We start from the raw sequence: 20230 nt of genomic DNA on the forward strand, positions 1-20230 counted from the left end.
TTGTCTACTATATCCTATGTTGGCATGTTGCTTTTTAAAAAGTTGTCACAGTCTTTTTGAAACTTTGGTTGTGAACTAGTGAATGGAATTGTGAACTGAGAATATCAAAACAAAAACTGTAGACAATCATAGTGACACAATTTTTTCAACCTGGCTAGTTAAAATAATCCGTTATATATGGTAAGAGAGAATTTTTTCGGTGTTTGCCCTCCTATTTGACGAGAATAGGGCTAAAACAAACTTTAAAAATAGAAAATCAAAAATCAAAAAAGGAAAATAGGAGTTTGAAAGTTACGGTAGATTCTATTTCAGACCCGTAAAGATCTCTGAGACCTGAAACGTTGAGTTTGAAACATTCTCTTATATCATTGTCTTTTTTCAGAGCTTGTTATTTGAGCTCTCCTTGTTTCTTTTATTCCTCCAACAAGGACGAGGTTCCAAAAGAACTTCTTCTTGTTCTACATCACAAAATTAACAAAAAAAATACAATAAAAAGAGAGTTCAATGAGAAAACCTTCTCTTGATCGATGGCTCTTAGCGGCCTGTCTCGTGGTTCTCCTCTCGTCTTCTTGCGCATTCGCCTCGAAAAAGGAGGTGAAAAAGAAGAAGAATAATAAGGAGGTGACTTATGATGGAACATCTCTGATCATCGATGGCAAAAGAGAGCTTCTTTATTCCGGCTCTATCCATTATCCTCGAAGCACTCCTGAAGTATATACATTTCAATCAAATTATCATATATTTTTCTTATAAGATTCTTTGTAATTGATATAGTCTTTTTGGATCTTGTCTAGATGTGGCCAAGTATCATCGAGAGAGCGAAACAAGGTGGTTTGAACACGATTCAAACATATGTTTTCTGGAATGTACATGAGCTTGAACAAGGGAAGGTAATTGCAAAATCAAATCGATTCATACAACATATAAAACATAAATATATATAAAGAATTTTAGTAATGTTTTCGTCTGTTATGGTTGTTTTCATTAGTTCAACTTTTCGGGACGAAATGACTTGGTGAAGTTCATAAAGTTGATTCAGAAGAATGGCATGTATGTGACATTGAGGCTTGGACCATTCATCCAAGCTGAATGGACTCATGGGTAATAAATTAAATAATTGCTTCTTTTTATTTTGATTATTTCTTTCTTAAATGTTTCCCTTAATGTTTTACGTGATTTGTTTTTATATTAGAGGACTTCCTTATTGGCTTAGAGAAGTTCCTGGAATTTTCTTCCGTACAGACAATAAAGAATTCAAGGTCTTATATCACATATATACAAAATGTGAGCCCTTATATAGTTAAAGAGATTAACAAAAAATAAAACTATTGCAGGAACATACAGAGAGGTATGTACGGACGGTACTCGACAAAATGAAGGAGGAAAAATTGTTTGCTTCACAAGGAGGCCCCATTATATTAGGACAGGTCCTAAACAAAAACCCTAACACATATACCTAATCATCTTACAAACATGAACGGTATTATAATGAATATGAAATGCAGATAGAGAACGAGTATAGCGCGGTTCAACGCGCATATAAACAAGACGGAGTTAACTACATTAAATGGGCATCTAATTTGGTCGACACAATGAATCTTGGGATCCCATGGGTTATGTGCAAGCATAACGATGCTCCTGATCCTATGGTAAAGTTATTATAATGTCTTATGTCTAGGTTGTGTTTTGTATTAAACGATGCTCCTGATCCTTGAAATAGATCAATTCTTGCAATGGAAGGCATTGTGGTGATACTTTCCCTGGTCCAAACAAAGAAAACAAACCGTCTTTATGGACCGAGAACTGGACTACTCAGTGAGTTTTTAATCTTTGCTATCTTTGGTTAAACAATGTAGAAACTTGAGATTTAGTTATGAAAGTAAAAAGATATTGAGGGTTTCAAGATTCATTGCCATTTACATTTCATACTTTTTTTACTTAACAGGTTCCGTGTGTTTGGTGATTCGCCAGTTAAAAGATCAGTAGAAGATATTGCTTTCTCAGTTGCTCGATTCTTCTCCAAGAATGGAACTCATGTGAACTACTACATGGTATAATAATAAACCCTTGAATTCTACTAAACTGCCTTTGAAAATCTTACAAAAGAATGCTTGTTGAAATACTTTAAAATCTTGCAGTACCATGGGGGAACCAACTTTGGCAGAACCTCTGCCCATTATGTCACCACTAGATACTACGATGATGCACCTCTTGATGAATATGGTTTAGAGAGAGAGCCTAAGTATGGTCACCTTAAACATCTTCACAATGCTCTTAACCTTTGCAAGAAACCACTTCTCTGGGGTCAGCCTAGGACCGAGAAGCCTGGAAAAGATACCGAGGTATTACTATAGCATGAACTCATCAAAAAAGATTCCAAAATTTTCCAAAGTACTTAAAAATTATTCAACTATATACGTTTTTAATTACAGATTAGATACTACGAAGAACCTGGAACGAAATCTTGTGCAGCTTTCTTGGCTAACAACAACACCGAAGCTGCAGAAACCATTAAATTCAGGGGGAAAGAATACGTGATAGCGCCACGTTCCATTAGTATTCTTCCAGATTGTAAAACTGTTGTTTACAACACTGCACAGGTGAAGTAAACATTCAATTTTGGTTTTATTAACAGTTACAAAGTCTTTAACTCATTATTGTTTATTTGGATCGGACCAGATTGTTTCTCACCACACTTCAAGGAACTTTATGAAGTCTAAGAAGGCGAACAAGAAGTTCGATTTCAAGGTGTTCACTGAGCCATTGCCTCATAAGCTAAAGGGTGACTCTTACATACCTGTTGAGCTTTACGGTTTGACTAAAGACAAGACAGACTATGGATGGTACACAACAAGGTAATTAAAAACTAATTTCATGTGATTATATATAACAAAGTTAAACGATGAAGAGAAACATGAAGTTGATGTTGCTTTGCAGCTTCAAGATCAATAAGAATCAATTACCTAAGAAGAAAGGAGCTAAAACTGATGTGAGGATTGCTAGTCTTGGACACGCATTGCACGTTTGGTTTAACGGAGAATACCTTGGTAAGAATGGTGTATATATGATGCAAAAATATGAAAATGAACTATGAGGATGATGATATTTTTCTCTACTACCAGGAAGTGGACATGGAAGCCATGACGAGAAGAGTTTTGTTTTCCAAGAACCGGTTGCACTAAAAGAAGGAGAGAATCACCTTGTTATGCTTGGTGTTCTCACTGGATTTCCAGTAAGTAACAAATATAATTCAACGTTTTTTAAATGAATATATTGATGAAGATATGTTTCATATAATTGGTTGGCTTTTTTTTTCTGTTCTTACAGGATAGTGGAGCTTACTTGGAGCACAGATACACTGGTCCTCGTAGTGTTTCCATCTTAGGATTGAGTTCTGGAGTACTTGACCTCACTGAAAGCAGCAAATGGGGGAACAAGGTTTCAGTTTCTTAAATTTCTTGTAAATTTATAAAGTTTGGGAGAAATTAAGAGATTAAAGATCGGAATTTCCATTATTAAAAAAATATTAAGAAAATATGTCATTTATTTGATCCCTTTTTTAATAACCTTTAGGTCGGTATGGAAGGAGAGAGACTCGGAATCCATACCGAGAAAGGTTTGAAGAAGGTCAAATGGCAGAAATTCACTGGAAAAGCACCAGGACTTACATGGTACCAGGTAATGAAAATAAGAATATATATATATATATATATAATGTATGGCAAGAGATCTAGAGATTTTCTAAGGACATACTGACACATTTTAATGAATGTGAAACATATCAGACCTACTTCGATGCACCGGAGAGTGAAAGCGCAGCAGCGGTTCGCATGAGTGGAATGGGAAAGGGATTGATTTGGGTGAATGGAGAAGGCGTTGGAAGATATTGGATGTCTTTCTTGAACTCATTAAATCAATCCACGCAAATAGAATATCACATCCCTAGATCTTTCTTGAAGCCCAAGAAAAACCTTCTTGTTATATTCGAGGAAGAGCCTAATGTGAAACCTGAGATTATAGACTTCGTCATCGTCAACAGAGACACTGTTTGTACTTACGTCGGAGAAGACTACATTCCAAGTGTTAGGCACTGGACAAGGAAGCAAGACCAGGTCCAAGCCATCACTGATAACGTGAGTCTCACAGCTACTCTTAAATGCTCTGGCAACAAGAAGATCGCAGAAGTCGAGTTCGCTAGCTTCGGAAACCCTATTGGTACTTGTGGAAACTTCACACTTGGTACTTGTAATGCTCCCGTTTCAAAGAAAGTCGTTGAGAAGGTAAAGATGATCAGATTGTGTTTCTTATTGATGTATAATCGTAGCTTGTAACTAACACAAGAAACTTGTACGCAGCATTGTTTGGGGAAAGGAGAGTGTGTGATTCCGGTGAACAAAAGCACATTCAAACAAGACAAGAAAGATTCATGCAAGAACGTTGTCAAGACGCTTGCCGTGCAAGTCAAGTGTGCTCGTGACAGGAAGAACTGAGGGTATCTTTTTATCATCACTATCACATATGGTTCAATGTTCTGCTTTTAGTAGACCAATCTCAAAAGTGCTCGTGTGGCAACATTGTTTGTATATGGTTTCTTAAATTTAAACGTTCATATCCGAAGTAAGATATTGGCATATGATCGATCCTATCAAGAAACAACTACGTATTCAAAAACATTATCTGATTGTTTATAAACCCTTTTATTGAATGTTTCCTTTTATTTTGTAGAAAATAACACAAAGAGGAGCTGGTCAAGAGAAAAAAAAATTATATTTCATTTTATTGTAATATATTTATTTATTTATTTCACTGTAAACGTATCATAAAAAAAAAAATGTAAACATTTTAAAAAAAAATTAACAAAAATTTCTCAGAGATAACATGCGTGCCGTTATTAAAGATGTGTATAGAAACGCATGCTGTTTTACTTGAACAAAAATGACATGAGAATCCCACGTGGACAAGCGTATCTTAACAACCAATGAGGTCCACCGAAAGATGTGGCTGAGAAAAACAGCAGATAACTGACACCTGATCTGTTTCAGTTTGGTCCGAACAAAAATCAAAAAATCTTAACCCCCCACCTTGACCATATCATTCTCCTCTCAATTCACCATTGACGATTAAAAAGAGCTATGGCGGCACCGATTGTTAACGCTGAGTACACGAAAGAGATCAACAAGGCTCGCCGTGATCTCCGCTCAATCATCTCGAGCAAGAACTGTGCTCCGATCATGCTTAGATTAGCGTAAGTCTTCAGTTTCTATCGTTTTTATTCGCTTGATGTGGAAAAAGGATCGATCTTTATTGCTCGTTTTGATTGGTTATATGTTTCTTTTGTGAAGATGGCACGATGCTGGAACCTATGATGCACAGTCGAAGACAGGGGGACCTAATGGGTCTATAAGGAACGAAGAGGAGTACACTCACGGCGCCAATAGTGGTTTAAAGATCGCTCTTGAAATCTGTGGTGTGTGTTTTTTCTTTGGATAGGCAATAATACTGTGTTCTTATATGTTGGTGTATCGTTTTTATAATATGGTTTTAGAACATTGTTTAATAAAAACCCATTATGATTACGGAATGGAGTTTGAATTTTTGAAATTTAAGAGATGTTTTCTTTATGTTTCAGAGGGAGTGAAAGCTAAACATCCTAAAATCACCTATGCGGATCTGTACCAGGTGATTATGATTTTTTTACCTTAAAACTATCATGTACTTTGTTGCTTTGTCTGCTCAGTTACTGTATACTGCACGTGTCTCATATGCTCCTCCCATGTTTAGACTTGTTTTGGTAGGCTAGGTTGATGGTTGAGATGTGTATTTATGTTTAGTTTTCCAACAGAGGAATAATGGCAGTTTGTTCCAGGAGATCTTGCCTGATTGTGATTTGGTTTATAAGAACTAGAGATTGACTAAGTAGTTCAAGTAAACCATACACATAGATTTCAAAATAACATATTTTTGAAATTGAGTTCCTGAATTTGGCATGACCAAGAGAGGCTTGTAACCTTTTTTTTTTGCAGTTAGATTCTGTAAATTGTTAACCCATTTTTGTTATTCACTTAATACTTGGACTGAATAGACAACTCGTGTTTTAGTATTGTTGTATACCCATTTTTATAGTTGGTCTTGCAAGGTCAAAAGACTAAAGGCATCCAAGTTCTGTATTTGGATAATTTACTTTTGTTTAAGCCAACTTTTTTTACAGCTTGCTGGTGTGGTAGCAGTGGAGGTTACTGGTGGACCTGACATCAGTTTCCAACCTGGGAGAAAAGTAAGTTCTTTCATATGACAGTTACCAGTTTAACACCTGAGCAAATTATTATAACTATGTGTTTCTTCTATCTTACAGGATTCAAATGTTTGCCCTAGGGAAGGAAGACTTCCTGATGCTACAAAAAGTACAATAGCTATTTTATATCATGGAGTTAGATGATCTTTCTCTATCAATTGACCCTGTGTGTTTGTCTGTAGATTTCCAACATCTTAGAGATGTCTTCTACCGCATGGGATTATCTGATAAGGATATTGTAGCACTCTCAGGGGGTCATACTCTGGTATAAACTCATCCGATTTTTTTCTTCTTCTAAACAAATTAAAACTTTTCTCTGTTCTTATGACCAACTTTTGGGGGTGTTTTAGGGAAGGGCTCATCCAGAGAGGTCCGGCTTCGATGGTCCGTGGACTCAAGAGCCTCTGAAGTTTGATAACTCATACTTCGTGTAAGTTTTCATTTCTTTTTCCTCTGAGAGCTTAAATTTTCTGTTTTATTTTTTTGGATTTGTTCTGTTTGTTTTTTTCCAAGAACAACAAGAACCAAACAGTTACTTTACTACAGGATTGGTTAACCAATGATTTTGTTAATGTTTTGGTACCAGGGAACTGCTGAAAGGAGAATCAGAGGGCTTGTTGAAACTTCCATCTGACAAGACTTTGTTGGAAGACCCAGAGTTCCGTCGTTATGTTGACCTTTATGCTAAGGTATAGACTGCAAATCTTCTTTGTCTCTTGAACCATTTGCTTCTTTTGTTGGCATATGATTTATCTATCAGATTTGTCAAGTTCTTGTCTTGTTTGCTGTTATTTGATGAGTTCAGTTTGTGTTGTGACAGGATGAAGATGCATTCTTCAGAGACTACGCAGAATCTCACAAGAAACTCTCTGAGCTCGGTTTCAACCCCAACGCCTCGGCGGCCAAAGCTTGTTCAGACAGCACTGTTCTGGCTCAGGGAGCTTTCGGTGTTGCTATTGCGGCTGCGGTCGTTGCCTTAAGTTACTTTTACGAGATCCGAAAGAAGATGAAGTAAAAAGGAGTCAGAAGCAAAACAATTATCTTATCTTTTGCATTAAAGAAACTATCGATCATCTATAGAATGTGTAATGCATGCTACAAAGATGTTAAAACTCTTTAATCCACGGTCATACTATGTTTTAGTAAGAAAAAGACAAAGTTAATGGTTTTGGTTCATGGCTGCGTTACGGTTCATTACAACGTTAGGGGTTCTGAAAGTGATTATATGCTAACAAATGTTATGTGGATGTCTACCAAAGACCGGTCGATATCAACAAAAGTGGGGCATAGTTTGAAACTGGACCTAACATGTTGGGTTGGGTTTTGTTAGGTAGGGAGCTTCTTTAAATGTTTATATTTATTGTTTGACAGTCACCAACTAGATTGGCTTCAGATGGCATCTAATGGACGTAAAGCGTTTTCTTGCGTCACCGAATTAACTTTATTCCATTTTTGTTTCTATTAAAAACTATAATGTTGTTACGTATAAGAACTTTTATTGTATGGAATGTGAAGGTTATATAAGCTAACAAAATACATATTTAAAAAACTAAAAAAAAATAATAGACATTTTATAAAGTTACGCTTCTGTGGAGGATAGTTGGGAGATATCTTAGTTAGGATGTTGCACTCTGCACTGGTACCCACTACCCATTTTAGGTAATGTAGACGTTTTAAAAGGCGTATAGTATGTAATATGTACCTTCAGTTTAAGATTTGTTAGGTGTGTGGACAACAAATCACATGTATACTCTATCGAACTTCTTTATTGGTAATTCATTAAATACTCTACTATGTCGGTAGGAGTTGAGAGTAAATGTACACCAGTAAATCTACCAAACTCTTTAAGATTGTCTTTCAGGTATCAAACAAACTCTTACCAATAAAGCTACTTTCCTTTTATATAAAAAAATAACTAAAAACAATTTTGAAAACCAGAATTATTATTTGGCATGTTTTGTCGATACTTAATTTCAAAAATATCGTGATAGCTATTTTGAAAACAAATTTGAAACATACTATATTGTTACAAAAGATCAATAATACCATATGATAAGATAACCTACATAGCAACTTTACAAAGTTAAGAAGGTGATGTCTTTTAATTTGCTCCGGTAAATACGGGTATTTACAAATAATCATATGCAATCATGTTATTTGATGTAGAGTTTCAACCGAATGATTTATTCCATGATAGGCTTGCGAAAATCGTTTTCTCAATAAACCATGTTTTTTAAAAAATTAGTTGGACGTTACTACTATAATAGGAAACCTTGAATTAATGACGAAAACATGATGTTAAAGGATTTGTATTTTGTAGCTAGGAAAGTAGAAAGGTTGCTTGTTAGGGTAAATCATTAAAAGAGAAGGAGAAACCATGATTTAAACCAGCTCTTTAATTTTCATCAACATTACAAACTCCACGTGAGGTTGTATCTTCCAAACTATTTCTTAATGACACTTTTAGTCTTCTAAAGATCATATTGGTTCAACTTGCTTATTCTTTTTCAAGTATTAATGAAGGGTAAGATTGTTGGAGAATATGTACATTGTAGAAACTCCACAACACAATGAAAGACATCATCTATAACTAGCATTTTAAAAACTATTGATCTGAATACTCTACTTTGGGTGCTCAACCTTCTTACCAAACTCACTATGAAAAATACTATTTTAATATTATTGTAACATAAATACCCATAACTCGGTGCAGTACGAAACCATCACACGTTGTCTTCTGCACTGTGATAGGATCAAATTAATCAAGTGGTTTACTACAACAAAACGCATGTCGCCATTTCAAAATTTGAAAGTGTGTATACTATGATTATTGTTTGACTTTCACACGCCTACTAGGCTTAAGTACAGTTTATATTCGGGTTTGTAAAACAAACATAAATGCGTTTTCCCATTGATATTGTGAACAAAGATCGTGTGAATATTATTATATTTTTATAATTTCGATCTAAAAGAGTAACAAAAAAAAAAACTAAAATCAGAAACAGCGGCCACTAGCCACTCCTTTAAACGTGTCTTACCAACTCTCTTCTAGAAAGAGTTTAGGCTTGTCCTCACCTTCCTCCTCCAACTCTCTCTCTCTCTCTCTCTCTCTCTCTCTCTCTCTCAAAACATATCTCCATAAAGCCCTAGTTTCATCATCACAAGATCATCATCATAAGAAGATATGGGAAGGTCTCCATGCTGCGAGAAAGACCACACGAACAAAGGAGCTTGGACTAAGGAAGAAGACCATAAGCTCATCTCTTACATCAAATCTCACGGCGAAGGCTGTTGGCGTTCTCTCCCTGCATCCGCCGGCCTTCTCCGCTGCGGCAAAAGCTGCCGTCTCCGTTGGATTAACTACCTCCGTCCTGATCTCAAGAGGGGTAACTTCACCCTCGAAGAAGATGATCTCATCATCAAACTACATAGCCTCCTTGGAAACAAGTAAAGACTTTCAACAAAATCCTCTGTTTTATGCTCTGTTTCTCATACTCTGTTTTTTTTTAACTTCAGGTGGTCTCTTATTGCGACGAGGTTACCGGGAAGAACAGACAACGAGATTAAAAACTACTGGAATACACATGTAAAGAGGAAGCTTATAAGAGGAGGGATTGATCCCGCTACTCATCGGCCGATCAAAGCTCGTCGAGATTCGCCTGAGTTTAGAGAAACAGAGGACTCGCTTGTAAAGGTTCTCTCTTTCGGTCCTCAGTTGGAGAAAGAGGAAGGTTTTGGGGAGGAGAGAAGATATCAAAAGGGTTCGGCTTGCAAAAACGAGAGCTTAGATTTGAATCTTGAGCTTAGAATCAGCCCGCCCTGCCAAAACCAACAGCACCGTGATGAGACTAAACTCCAGTTTGGGAAAGAGAAGTATCGCTGCGGCGCGTGTCGTTTTGGGTTAAGAAACGCCAAGGAGTGTAGCTGCGGTAATGTGAAATGTCAGATAGAGGATAGTAGTAGTAGCAGCTACTCTTCAAGCGACATTAGTAGTAGTATTGTTGGTTATGACTTCTTGGGTTTAAACACTAGTGTCGTGGATTTTACTAGCTTGGAAATGAACTGAAATGAACAATATTTAAAAAAAAGGCTTTAGAGACTCTTTCTTGTACATTCTAAAATCTTCTAAGTTTGAACACCAATCGGAGCCATTAAAGAAAATTACTGAAAGCTGTGTTATTAACAATTTAAGTTACTCTTCTCTTGTCCAATTTCATCTATACTTTCCCAAATTCCCTTCATTATTCAATGATAGTTTCCCAAGGTGAATCAAAAATATAACCGTGGCCTTGGGTAAATAAAAATCTTGGTTCTCAAGTTCAACAATACGTTAGCTTTTAACGTAGTTTTCACATCTTTTAGGACACTAGCATGCATTTATCGGTCTTAGATTCATGCTAGTCTATTCAAAGATGTGAACATTTTAGTTCATAGTCTATATAGTCTACTACAAGGTATGAAAATTTTATGTTTTCCTAAGTCGAATGTTATGGCTTAATGTTTACCCGACAAGAGAGATATCTACATAGTGATTTTTACTCTTATCTTGAAAACTCTTTGAGTAACTAGGACAACTTAAATCCCAAGTGCCCAATCTATGTTTGACAATTGTCTTTGGTTATTATTCCCAAGAAATTTGACATTTCTAGAAAGAGGATAATCTATGTAAGGATGAGAAGTTTGAGAACGATTGAAAGGTATTCTTAGTGCATGTTCTTATTCATTACAACCTTTCGTTTCATCAATTATTAACTGATACAATACTACTATAAAACATACAATGTGCTAATACAATGTGTTTACCAAATGATAGTTCGTTTCACTTAAATTAACAATGTACTGTATATTTTAACGAGAAGGTTCACTATCACCCTATTTCCAAAAACAGTACGAATAATATCTAGGACATTGGTATATATGGTGTTGATTTTTTCAAAGATTTTTCAACTCTAAAAGTAAATAGCGGCCACACAAATGAAAAGGTAGATAGACCCTAAACAGAACTGTGTATGTATAGTAGTTTGCATTATGCTTGCGATAATGATGCTTCTGAAAAAGTCTGTCATAGATATATAAGATACATGGAATAGCGGAATGTGAGAAACACGTCAAAGATCAAACGGTATAAACTTGAGATTAAGTATGCAGATTGTATGATTAGGATTTGGATAAATTATAGTTTGTAATTTGAACTAATTTGATTGATTATGTCAGGAATTTAAATCCATGAAACTTAACAGCATATGTTAGTTAACACTGCAGTCGACAATAATGAAAGTCTTTCCCTTCGTTAACACCTGAATACAATACACGTTACAAAAAAGGAAATAGTTCTCCCTTTGTTAACACTTGTATAGAGCATACGTTGACACACAAACATTCGTATTGTTTTTAAATCATGATTATAGAACTTTTATGGCTCGAGTCCTCGAGATATCAAACAAAACATTTAAAACACTTATCTGAGCAAGAAGAAAGTCATATGTTTTGGTTAAGGCCTACGGCAAAGTAGTAGTACAAACCAGAAGCCCAATGATAGCTCTTATGGGCTTTTATATTGGAATTTTCTGATGGGTTCGTGATAATCTGTGTAACCTATAATCCTAGTGTCTGACTACAAATTAAATGATAGCAGAAGCTGGTATGTATAGCCGTTGTGATTTACAGTCGACGAATATAGTAATATTAAGGATCGCAGAAGTTTTTGATGCCTTGCTTTTGTCAGAATGCAGCTACTCAGGCTCTCTCTGCTCAAGTCCGCTCCTCTTCTTCACCATCAATATAAAAAAATAAATATCCAAATATTATATACTCTCTCTTTCCTAAATACTTGATGTTATGGATGATGGCACAAGAATTAAGGAATATATTTTTATCTTAAAAAGTAGCATTGAAAAGAAAAATTAAAACTAATCCAACCAATAATCAAAAAGATTATAAGATTCTATTGGTCACACAGTTTTCAATAAAGCTATAACTAATATAAAAATATCAAAACATCATCTATTTTAAAACATCCAAAATTCTCCAAAACATCATCTAATTTGGAACGGAGGGAGTACTATACTTTAAAAGTTTGCTATACAATATAATGATTACTAAACTCTTTTGGTGATGAAATCAGCAGCTTTGCAACCAGTTAGCAAGTAGCACAGAATGTGATGAGTTTCATTGAAGAAATCGACCGTTAGTAGTGGATCGTGTATTATAGTCACGATGATCGCACATGCATGTGATCACCTCTTTTGTGGAGAAAAGAGCAAAAACAAGTAAAGGTAACTTCCGCAGTTCCAATGTCCACAAAGATTAAATAAAAGAGAAAAATACAGTGAATCCTACAAAGGTATGACTCATTTTCGCAGTATCTCAGTGAAACGTAGTCGTTTGAAGCAGCACTGTGTGCCCACTGCCCAGTGTCCCACCCATCTCATTAATTATGTAATTAAGGGATTAAACCAATATATTAGTTCTCCATCAAATCAAATAAGTAAATAATAGTACTATACTTTTTCAATTACATACCTGTTTTGAAGAATTATGTTTTGGTTAAAAGAGACGAAACTAACTAAAATTGTATTTCGTGATTTTTTTTTCTGGACAACAGTATTTTGTGATTTATTAATCCTATTATTTTTCCAGAATCATACAAGCGACATGGTACAAGGAATGTTTTTGCAGGATGATTATCCAGAGTGATTAATAAAGTAATTAGATTATACTATTAGTTAAATACAAATAAAGTAAATTATTACTTTTTCCTTTATATTAAGTCAGACAAGCACCAATGTCGGTAAAACCCCACTCACTTCACTCTCTCCACTCCCCCCCAATGGCTTCCTCTGTTCTCTCTCTCCTTTTCTTCTTTCTCTCTTCTCCGTTCTTCATCTCCTTTACCGCCGCGAAGACCTTCATTTTCCGCGTCGATGGCGGATCCATGCCGTCCGTTTTCCCGACGCACTACCACTGGTACAGTTCCGAGTTCGCCCAAGAATCCAGCATCCTCCACGTGTACCACACCGTCTTCCACGGCTTCTCCGCCGTGGTCACTCCCGACGAAGCCGATAACCTCCGCAACCACCCGGCTGTTCTCGCCGTCTTCGAGGACCGCCGCCGCGAGCTCCACACCACGCGCTCTCCTCAGTTCCTCGGTCTAGAGAACCAGAAGGGGCTCTGGTCCGACTCCGACTACGGCTCGGACGTAATCATCGGCGTTCTAGACACCGGAATCTGGCCGGAACGGAGGAGTTTCTCGGATCTCAACCTCGGTCCCGTCCCCAAGCGTTGGAGAGGCGTTTGCCAGTCCGGAGCCAGGTTCGGGCCGAGGAACTGTAACCGTAAAATCGTTGGAGCGAGATTCTTCGCCAAGGGACAGCAAGCGGCGGTTATCGGAGGAATTAACAAAACGGTTGAGTTTTTATCTCCACGTGACGCTGATGGACACGGGACCCACACAGCCTCAACCGCCGCTGGACGTCACGCCTTCAAGGCCAGCATGTCCGGATACGCCTCCGGTATAGCTAAAGGCGTGGCTCCTAAAGCTCGCATCGCTGCCTACAAAGTCTGTTGGAAAGATTCCGGATGCCTCGACTCCGATATCCTCGCCGCTTTCGACGCCGCGGTTGCTGACGGCGTTGATGTTATCTCGATTTCGATCGGCGGCGGAGACGGGATCACCTCGCCGTATTACCTCGATCCGATCGCGATTGGCTCGTACGGCGCCGCGTCCAGAGGGATCTTCGTCTCTTCCTCCGCGGGAAACGAGGGACCTAACGGCATGTCGGTTACGAACCTCGCGCCGTGGGTGACCACCGTCGGCGCGGGAACGATCGATCGGAATTTCCCGGCGGATGCGATTCTCGGCGACGGACACCGTCTCGGCGGCGTGTCTCTCTACGCCGGAGTTCCTCTCAGAGGACGGATGTTTCCGGTGGTTTACCCCGGGAACGCCGGGATGTCGTCGGCGTCGTTGTGCATGGAGAATTCGCTCGATCCGAAGCATGTGAGGGGTAAGATTGTAATCTGCGATAGAGGGAGCAGTCCTCGTGTGGCGAAAGGACTTGTGGTGAAGAAAGCGGGAGGCGTCGGGATGATTCTCGCTAACGGCGCATCTAACGGTGAAGGTTTGGTCGGTGATGCTCATCTCATCCCCGCGTGCGCCGTTGGATCAAACGAAGGGGATAGGATCAAAGCCTACGCTTCGTCCCATCCGAATCCGGTTGCTTCGATCGATTTCAGAGGGACGATAACCGGAATCAAACCGGCTCCGGTTATTGCTTCTTTCTCCGGGAGAGGACCGAACGGATTAAACCCGGAGATTCTAAAACCGGATTTGATCGCCCCGGGGGTTAACATCCTCGCCGCTTGGACAGACGCTGTGGGACCTACGGGGTTACCTTCTGATCCACGCAAAACGGAGTTCAACATCCTCTCCGGTACATCGATGGCGTGTCCTCACGTCAGTGGAGCGGCGGCGCTGCTTAAATCCGCCCATCCTAATTGGAGCCCCGCCGCGATAAGATCCGCGATGATGACCACGACAAACCTCGTCGATAACTCTAACCGCTCGTTGATCGACGAATCTACAGGGAAATCGGGTACGCCTTACGATTTCGGGTCGGGTCATCTCAATTTGGGCCGGGCTATGGATCCTGGTCTCGTCTACGATATCACCAACGACGATTACATCACGTTTCTCTGCTCGATCGGTTACGGTCCAAAGACGATTCAGGTAATCACGAGGACGCCGGTGAGATGTCCGACGAAGAGAAAACCGTCGCCGGGGAATCTGAATTACCCGTCGATCACGGCGATGTTCCCTACTTCGAGGAGAGGGACGCTGAGCAAGACTATTATACGGACTGCGACGAATGTGGGGCAACCCGAGGCGGTTTACCGGGCGAGGATAGAGTCGCCGAGAGGAGTGACGATAACGGTGAAGCCGCCGAGGCTAGTGTTTAGTTCGGCCGTTAAGAGACGGAGCTATGCGGTGACGGTGACGGTGGATACGAGGAACGTGGTGTTGGGAGAAACAGGTGCTGCGTTTGGGTCCGTCACGTGGTTTGATGGTGGGAAACACGTGGTTCGGAGCCCCGTCGTGGTGACCCAATTAGATGTGTTGTAAAAAAAATCCGGGTCGGGTTTTTTGGATGATCATGCGGTCATGATCGTATAAACCCATATGAGGTGTAGCAATAACTGCAGAACTATTTTAAGTTAGTGGGCTTTTTCTTATTTTAATGTTTTGTGTTTCGTTTCTTTTTCTTTCTGAATGAGACTTTTATCTTCTTTTCTTTTGACACATATGAAAATATCAAATGATGTCCAAAACTCATCGTTATCATTGTACTACAACGATTAAAGACCACAGATCTGCAGACATTATGATAAAAGATGATTGAATACGACCTGGGAAAGACAAAGATGATTGATTTGTGCAAAGTGGCATAACTATGGAGATATACGTATGTGTACGCTTTGACGTTTATCTGAGTTCCCCACTTAAAATTAAATAAAAAGAAAAGAAATGGATAGTTAAGCCCCACTTTTTTGATTGGGTTTATTTGACTGTAGATTCTGCAGGATCTAACAAAGTATATGACAAAAAAGAGTTCCATAGGCTTTGTATATCTACCACTACTCACTAGGTTTATATATTATGTACATGATTAATCACAAATGTAATGTATATCTTTACTTGCATGTTTATGAGATTCAGATGAAATTTTTTATTCTTTTGTGAAGTATAGGTGGATTTGCACCATCATCAAACGATTGGATGGAAAGTTATAACAGTAAACATCTTAATTAGTTAAAAGTAAGCTGATAACACAAAATATAAAAATGATAATGACAAGTTGCTTGCACGTTATTGTTATGTAGTTAGCGTGGCCGAAAAAGTTGTTTCAACTTATAGAATCTGCACATGTCGCATGATGTTCATTCAAATGTTCAAATCTCAAAATCAAATCGGTAAAAAATGGGGGTTTCAGTCGTTAGCGAATGGACTGAACACATTCTTATTGTGAAAAATAAAGTTGGTAAGCTCAATGTTTGTAGTACATTATGCTATCTACACTATATCGAAGGTGTGAAAGTTCGTCTTAGAAGTGGTAATAACTCATGAACTGTTGAATACAAATTCATTTACCATGCGTGAGCAAACAAAGAGATGTAAGAGAGATATAAATACACACACATTCCAGGATGGACCTAAATTTGTAGTCAATAAATGGAAACCTTGTTTCAATAAGTTTCCCATGACGATATCAACATCCAACTAACCATTTCATATTTTTGGTCATACAAACAAATTGCATTTTTAAAAGCGGTCTAACCCATTTGTCTTTAAATTAAAATAAATAGTCTCTAGACTGAAAGACATGGCCGAGCCATTGTAAACACACATCTAAGCTATTCTAAGCTAATGACATCGTGATGGTGATGATCACATGGTTGAAAACCACTTCTTTGTAAGATGAAAACTCGAAAGTTAATTCGTGGACATTTACTCTTGCAACCTTGGGTCCATTGTGACAGCGGGTATCATCAACAAAATTATTATTCATATATATCCTCATATATAAAAACATAACTTTTCTAACCATAAAAGTTGTAAGCTTTTTAAAAGGAGGGGACATTTCATATCATATGGTTTGTTTATCAAGCTAAAACCTACTATAAAGTCAAGTAAAATTGATAACTAATACTGTATATACTTACACTTTTCTTGGTATAAATATCTAATTATAATGTGGCGTCTCAACTGAATAACAAAAGCTACCTAAGTTTGAAATAATTGAAGGGTGTTTTGTATGTTGACTACTTATTTACTAAGGAAACAAAAAAAAAAAACTAAAATGATGGAGCGCATGAAACGGTGAATTGGAATTAAAGACTTGGTAAAGTTAAAAAGTCTCCGCAATCAACAACGAAGATTTCATCATTTCGACTTCCGAGGTGAAACCTGGTCGGTCCCAGCAAATATGCCTAGATACCTTTCTAGATATTTTTGTCTGGTCAAAAAGGTAAAAAATAATAAAAAGTTAAATGCTTTCGTTGAGAGGTGAACTCAAGACCTCCCGCTTACTAAACGGGTGCTCTAACCAACTGAGCTACGAGAGCACCTTTGTCTAGCATATATCTGATAATATAATTATAGTTGATAAATCGTTGATATTACTTTTTCTTGGGTTGGGTTTTAGTAGTACTTGGGCTGAGGACCAAGAAAGATCAGTTAGAAGATTTGTTTACTAGCTATCTAGCTATCCTGTATTCATTATCCCTTCCACACAAATATCTAAAGATCCATTAGAAGATTTGGATCATGTGAGATTGTGAAGTGGGTTTGACCAATACACTATTCAGTCTGTTTAAGATCCACCAGTGAATTCGTAATTGGGTCTAACCCAATCCAAAAAGTTTGTAAACGTAACACTGAAGCAAATATGACTGCAGCAAATCTAATCTATCATCTCACCACTCATAATTCATGTTTTTTCACTTAATCTCTTTCTATAAGCATATCTCTAGAGAAAACTAGTCTCACTCTTTCTCATAATTATAATAAGACTGATCAGAGATGACGTTCAAGTTAAGCACTATCATGCTTTGCTTAATGATCATTAGTTCCAAACTTCCAATACAATTCAGATAAACTTAAGCTTTTTATTAGCATTAGCGACAAAAGAGACATACATAACATTTAACATTAAGACTAACAAACAGGAACCAGAAACAACAATAGTCGATACATCGATCTCTTGTCAACAAAAGGAGTGATATTCTTTTGTTTGACAACTAAAAGCAAATACGAAGTTAATCAGTACTAAACATCAATAGCTAACATTAACAGATAATTAATTGCTGCTCATTACTGTTGTTAATAACAGCTAGTAATCACTGACGTTCCGGTTAAATGGACTGTAAACTTATTTGGTCCGGTCCTGGATTTTGTCAAATCCCATCTCGGTTGGGTCAGTGGCTTGAAGCTCATAGTGAATGCCTTCTAACACTCTTCTCAGCCCACTCTTCGACGTTGCGTACATCATCTTCTCCCTTATCCTCGACGCTTCCGGCGACCTATATATTCATACAACAACAAATAAATTACGTTTTTTGACCCTTGGCCGGATTGGTTCGGTTTCTGTTTAGATTGGTTTGGTATAATTGTGATTTCGGATTCGTTACGCTTCAAATGAATTTGACCATCTTGTAGGTGGTAAAAGAATACGTTTAACAGTTTGACAATGTTGCTAAAAAAAACAGTTTGACAGTAGAACCAAAACACTGACCAGGTGATGAAGAAGAGCTTGCTCATGCGGCAGTTATCGACGGTGACGTAGTCGAAATCAAAAACCGCGTAGCGACAGTCATCCTCCGGCAAGGAGACGGCGAGATCATGATAGCTCTCGCCGGCAGCACCAACCTTGTCGACGGTGACTTTCTTGGATTTCTCCTCGATCTTGAAAACGATGTATCTGTGCACTTTCTTCCACTTCATCTCCATGAACGATCTCTTGCATTCCTCAGTCATCCACATACTGTTGGTCGACGCCTATTATTATATAGAAGTTTCAAGTATAACGTCAAAATGATAAATAAATAATCGAATAAATTGAATCATATATATGATTATTACCGTCTTCAAAGCCATGTTGGGTGTTGCTGAGCTAAGTTGGTGTCTTCTTCTTTCGTTAATGTTATGAGTATAGAGAGCTTTGTTCTGATGTGTGTTGTGGATAGTGTAGTTTGAAGACTTTATATAGAGAAAGTTTTAAGCAAATGCCATCAGTGGACTCTTTTATTACAGAATTACCACCCTCTTGGACTGGCACAGTGGCACTTGATGTATTTTTATTTTTTCGGAGAAGTATTTAATGTATTTATTTTAGTATAGAAAATAGTTTCAGTTTTTTAGTCTAGTATTCTACAGCGTTTTAATGCAAATTATAACTAAGAATACCAAATGAAATTAAGTTCCTTTTTTCTTTCACTAAAAGAAGCCGTGGTTAAAAAGTACTAAATCTTTTTCGTTCACCAAAAAGTACTAACTATTTCTCTTAAATTTGAATTGTATGGTAGACCAAAAGCAACACATGAATGCTAATTAATATTTGCTGATGAGAATAGAGAATGTCAACTTGGGATAGAAACTTATCATTTGAAGATGATCAGAAATTGGGAAAGCCACCTATTAAAATGTTTTAAGCACTTTTCATTTTTTTTTGTCAAAGCATATTAAGTGTTCTTATCTTTTCTCTTCTATCCCAAAATTAATGGTTTCAACTTTCCTTCGCACGTTGTATTTTTCCCTTACATTAGTTTTTTTTTTGGAACGCATACTTTCATTTAATAAAAAAAGAAATGTTAGTTGAGAGCCATAATAGCTCCATCAACCACAAGAGAGTCACCTACAAACAGAGCATGTTTTGCTAGCTTGTCCGCTTGGACATTAAAATCACGAGAGATCCAACCAAAGGTTACAAAATCAAAAGAGGCTGCGAGAGAAAGGATATCTGCCACTACTCCATAGAGCTCAGCTGAGCAGTTCTCCGAGTTGACTTCCTTGATAAACTGAGACGAATCAGATTCAAAGCGAACCCGTTGCAATCCTCTCTCGATCCCCATCTTGACCGCTTCAAGCAGAGCCAAACCTTCCGCCATCAACACTGACATATGCTTTATTTCTTAATAGTGAATTTACATTGACATATGCTTACATTAGCTAACTATGAAGAAATCAGAGCAACTATTATTACATTGACATATGCTTTATTTCTTAATAGTGAATTTATTTTATATGCAAAATGATCAGTTAGCGAAACGAAGGACGCGAAGAATCGAGAGAAGCTGGTCCCAAATAATAGGGTTGGATCCAATGCCTACATCCTTCATTGGTCTATCCAATTTTGTGTTACTCAAAACTCGAGCGACCCTTTG

At 37.8% G+C, this 20230-nt stretch overlaps 5 protein-coding genes and 1 non-coding gene across 7 annotated transcripts; 4 read left to right on the top strand and 2 right to left on the bottom strand.

The window, feature by feature from the left end:
• The first annotated feature begins 340 nt into the window (after positions 1-340).
• On the top strand, positions 341-4853 carry LOC108853325 (beta-galactosidase 11-like). 2 transcript variants are annotated; one of them, XM_057009711.1, is made up of 18 exons: positions 341-711; positions 795-890; positions 989-1101; positions 1193-1259; positions 1335-1427; positions 1506-1649; positions 1721-1815; positions 1946-2051; positions 2139-2342; positions 2433-2600; positions 2680-2855; positions 2938-3047; positions 3123-3232; positions 3328-3438; positions 3574-3678; positions 3786-4280; positions 4356-4492; positions 4726-4853. In XM_057009711.1, exons 1-17 carry the CDS (start codon positions 505-507, stop codon positions 4488-4490), a joined length of 2535 nt encoding a protein of 844 aa, XP_056865691.1. In that variant the 5' UTR covers positions 341-504; the 3' UTR covers positions 4491-4492; positions 4726-4853. The 2 variants fall into 2 exon arrangements, with proteins under 2 accessions (XP_056865691.1, XP_018482252.1); XM_018626750.2 differs by lacking the exon at positions 4726-4853 and having other exon boundaries at positions 4356-4717.
• Positions 4854-5014: 161 nt separating this feature from the next.
• On the top strand, positions 5015-7466 carry LOC108848897 (L-ascorbate peroxidase 3). The gene is made up of 9 exons (XM_018622351.2): positions 5015-5245; positions 5343-5467; positions 5630-5679; positions 6209-6274; positions 6353-6401; positions 6475-6557; positions 6643-6722; positions 6879-6981; positions 7113-7466. Exons 1-9 carry the CDS (start codon positions 5133-5135, stop codon positions 7305-7307), a joined length of 864 nt encoding a protein of 287 aa, XP_018477853.1. The 5' UTR covers positions 5015-5132; the 3' UTR covers positions 7308-7466.
• A 1876-nt stretch (positions 7467-9342) lies between these two features.
• LOC108849419 (transcription factor MYB32) lies at positions 9343-10453 on the top strand. Its single transcript, XM_018622971.2, has 2 exons — positions 9343-9739; positions 9809-10453. The coding sequence occupies exons 1-2, from the start codon at positions 9477-9479 to the stop codon at positions 10356-10358; spliced, it is 813 nt and encodes a 270-aa protein (XP_018478473.1). The 5' UTR covers positions 9343-9476; the 3' UTR covers positions 10359-10453.
• Positions 10454-13072: 2619 nt separating this feature from the next.
• On the top strand, positions 13073-15582 carry LOC108854599 (subtilisin-like protease SBT1.6). Its single transcript, XM_018628203.2, has one exon. The coding sequence runs from the start codon at positions 13077-13079 to the stop codon at positions 15411-15413; it is 2337 nt and encodes a 778-aa protein (XP_018483705.2). The 5' UTR covers positions 13073-13076; the 3' UTR covers positions 15414-15582.
• A 1757-nt stretch (positions 15583-17339) lies between these two features.
• On the bottom strand, positions 17340-17413 carry TRNAT-AGU (transfer RNA threonine (anticodon AGU)). Its single transcript has one exon. It is a non-coding gene; the product is annotated as a tRNA-Thr (tRNA).
• A 529-nt stretch (positions 17414-17942) lies between these two features.
• LOC108852506 (actin-depolymerizing factor 9) lies at positions 17943-19019 on the bottom strand. The gene is made up of 3 exons (XM_018626012.2): positions 18930-19019; positions 18583-18845; positions 17943-18370 (listed from the first exon to the last, which is right to left on the bottom strand). Exons 1-3 carry the CDS (start codon positions 18942-18944, stop codon positions 18220-18222), a joined length of 429 nt encoding a protein of 142 aa, XP_018481514.1. The 5' UTR covers positions 18945-19019; the 3' UTR covers positions 17943-18219.
• Between the last annotated feature and the right edge of the window lie 1211 nt (positions 19020-20230).

Source organism: Raphanus sativus, chromosome 4 (assembly GCF_000801105.2).
Source record: "Raphanus sativus cultivar WK10039 chromosome 4, ASM80110v3, whole genome shotgun sequence".
Classification (NCBI taxonomy): Eukaryota; Viridiplantae; Streptophyta; class Magnoliopsida; order Brassicales; family Brassicaceae; genus Raphanus; species Raphanus sativus.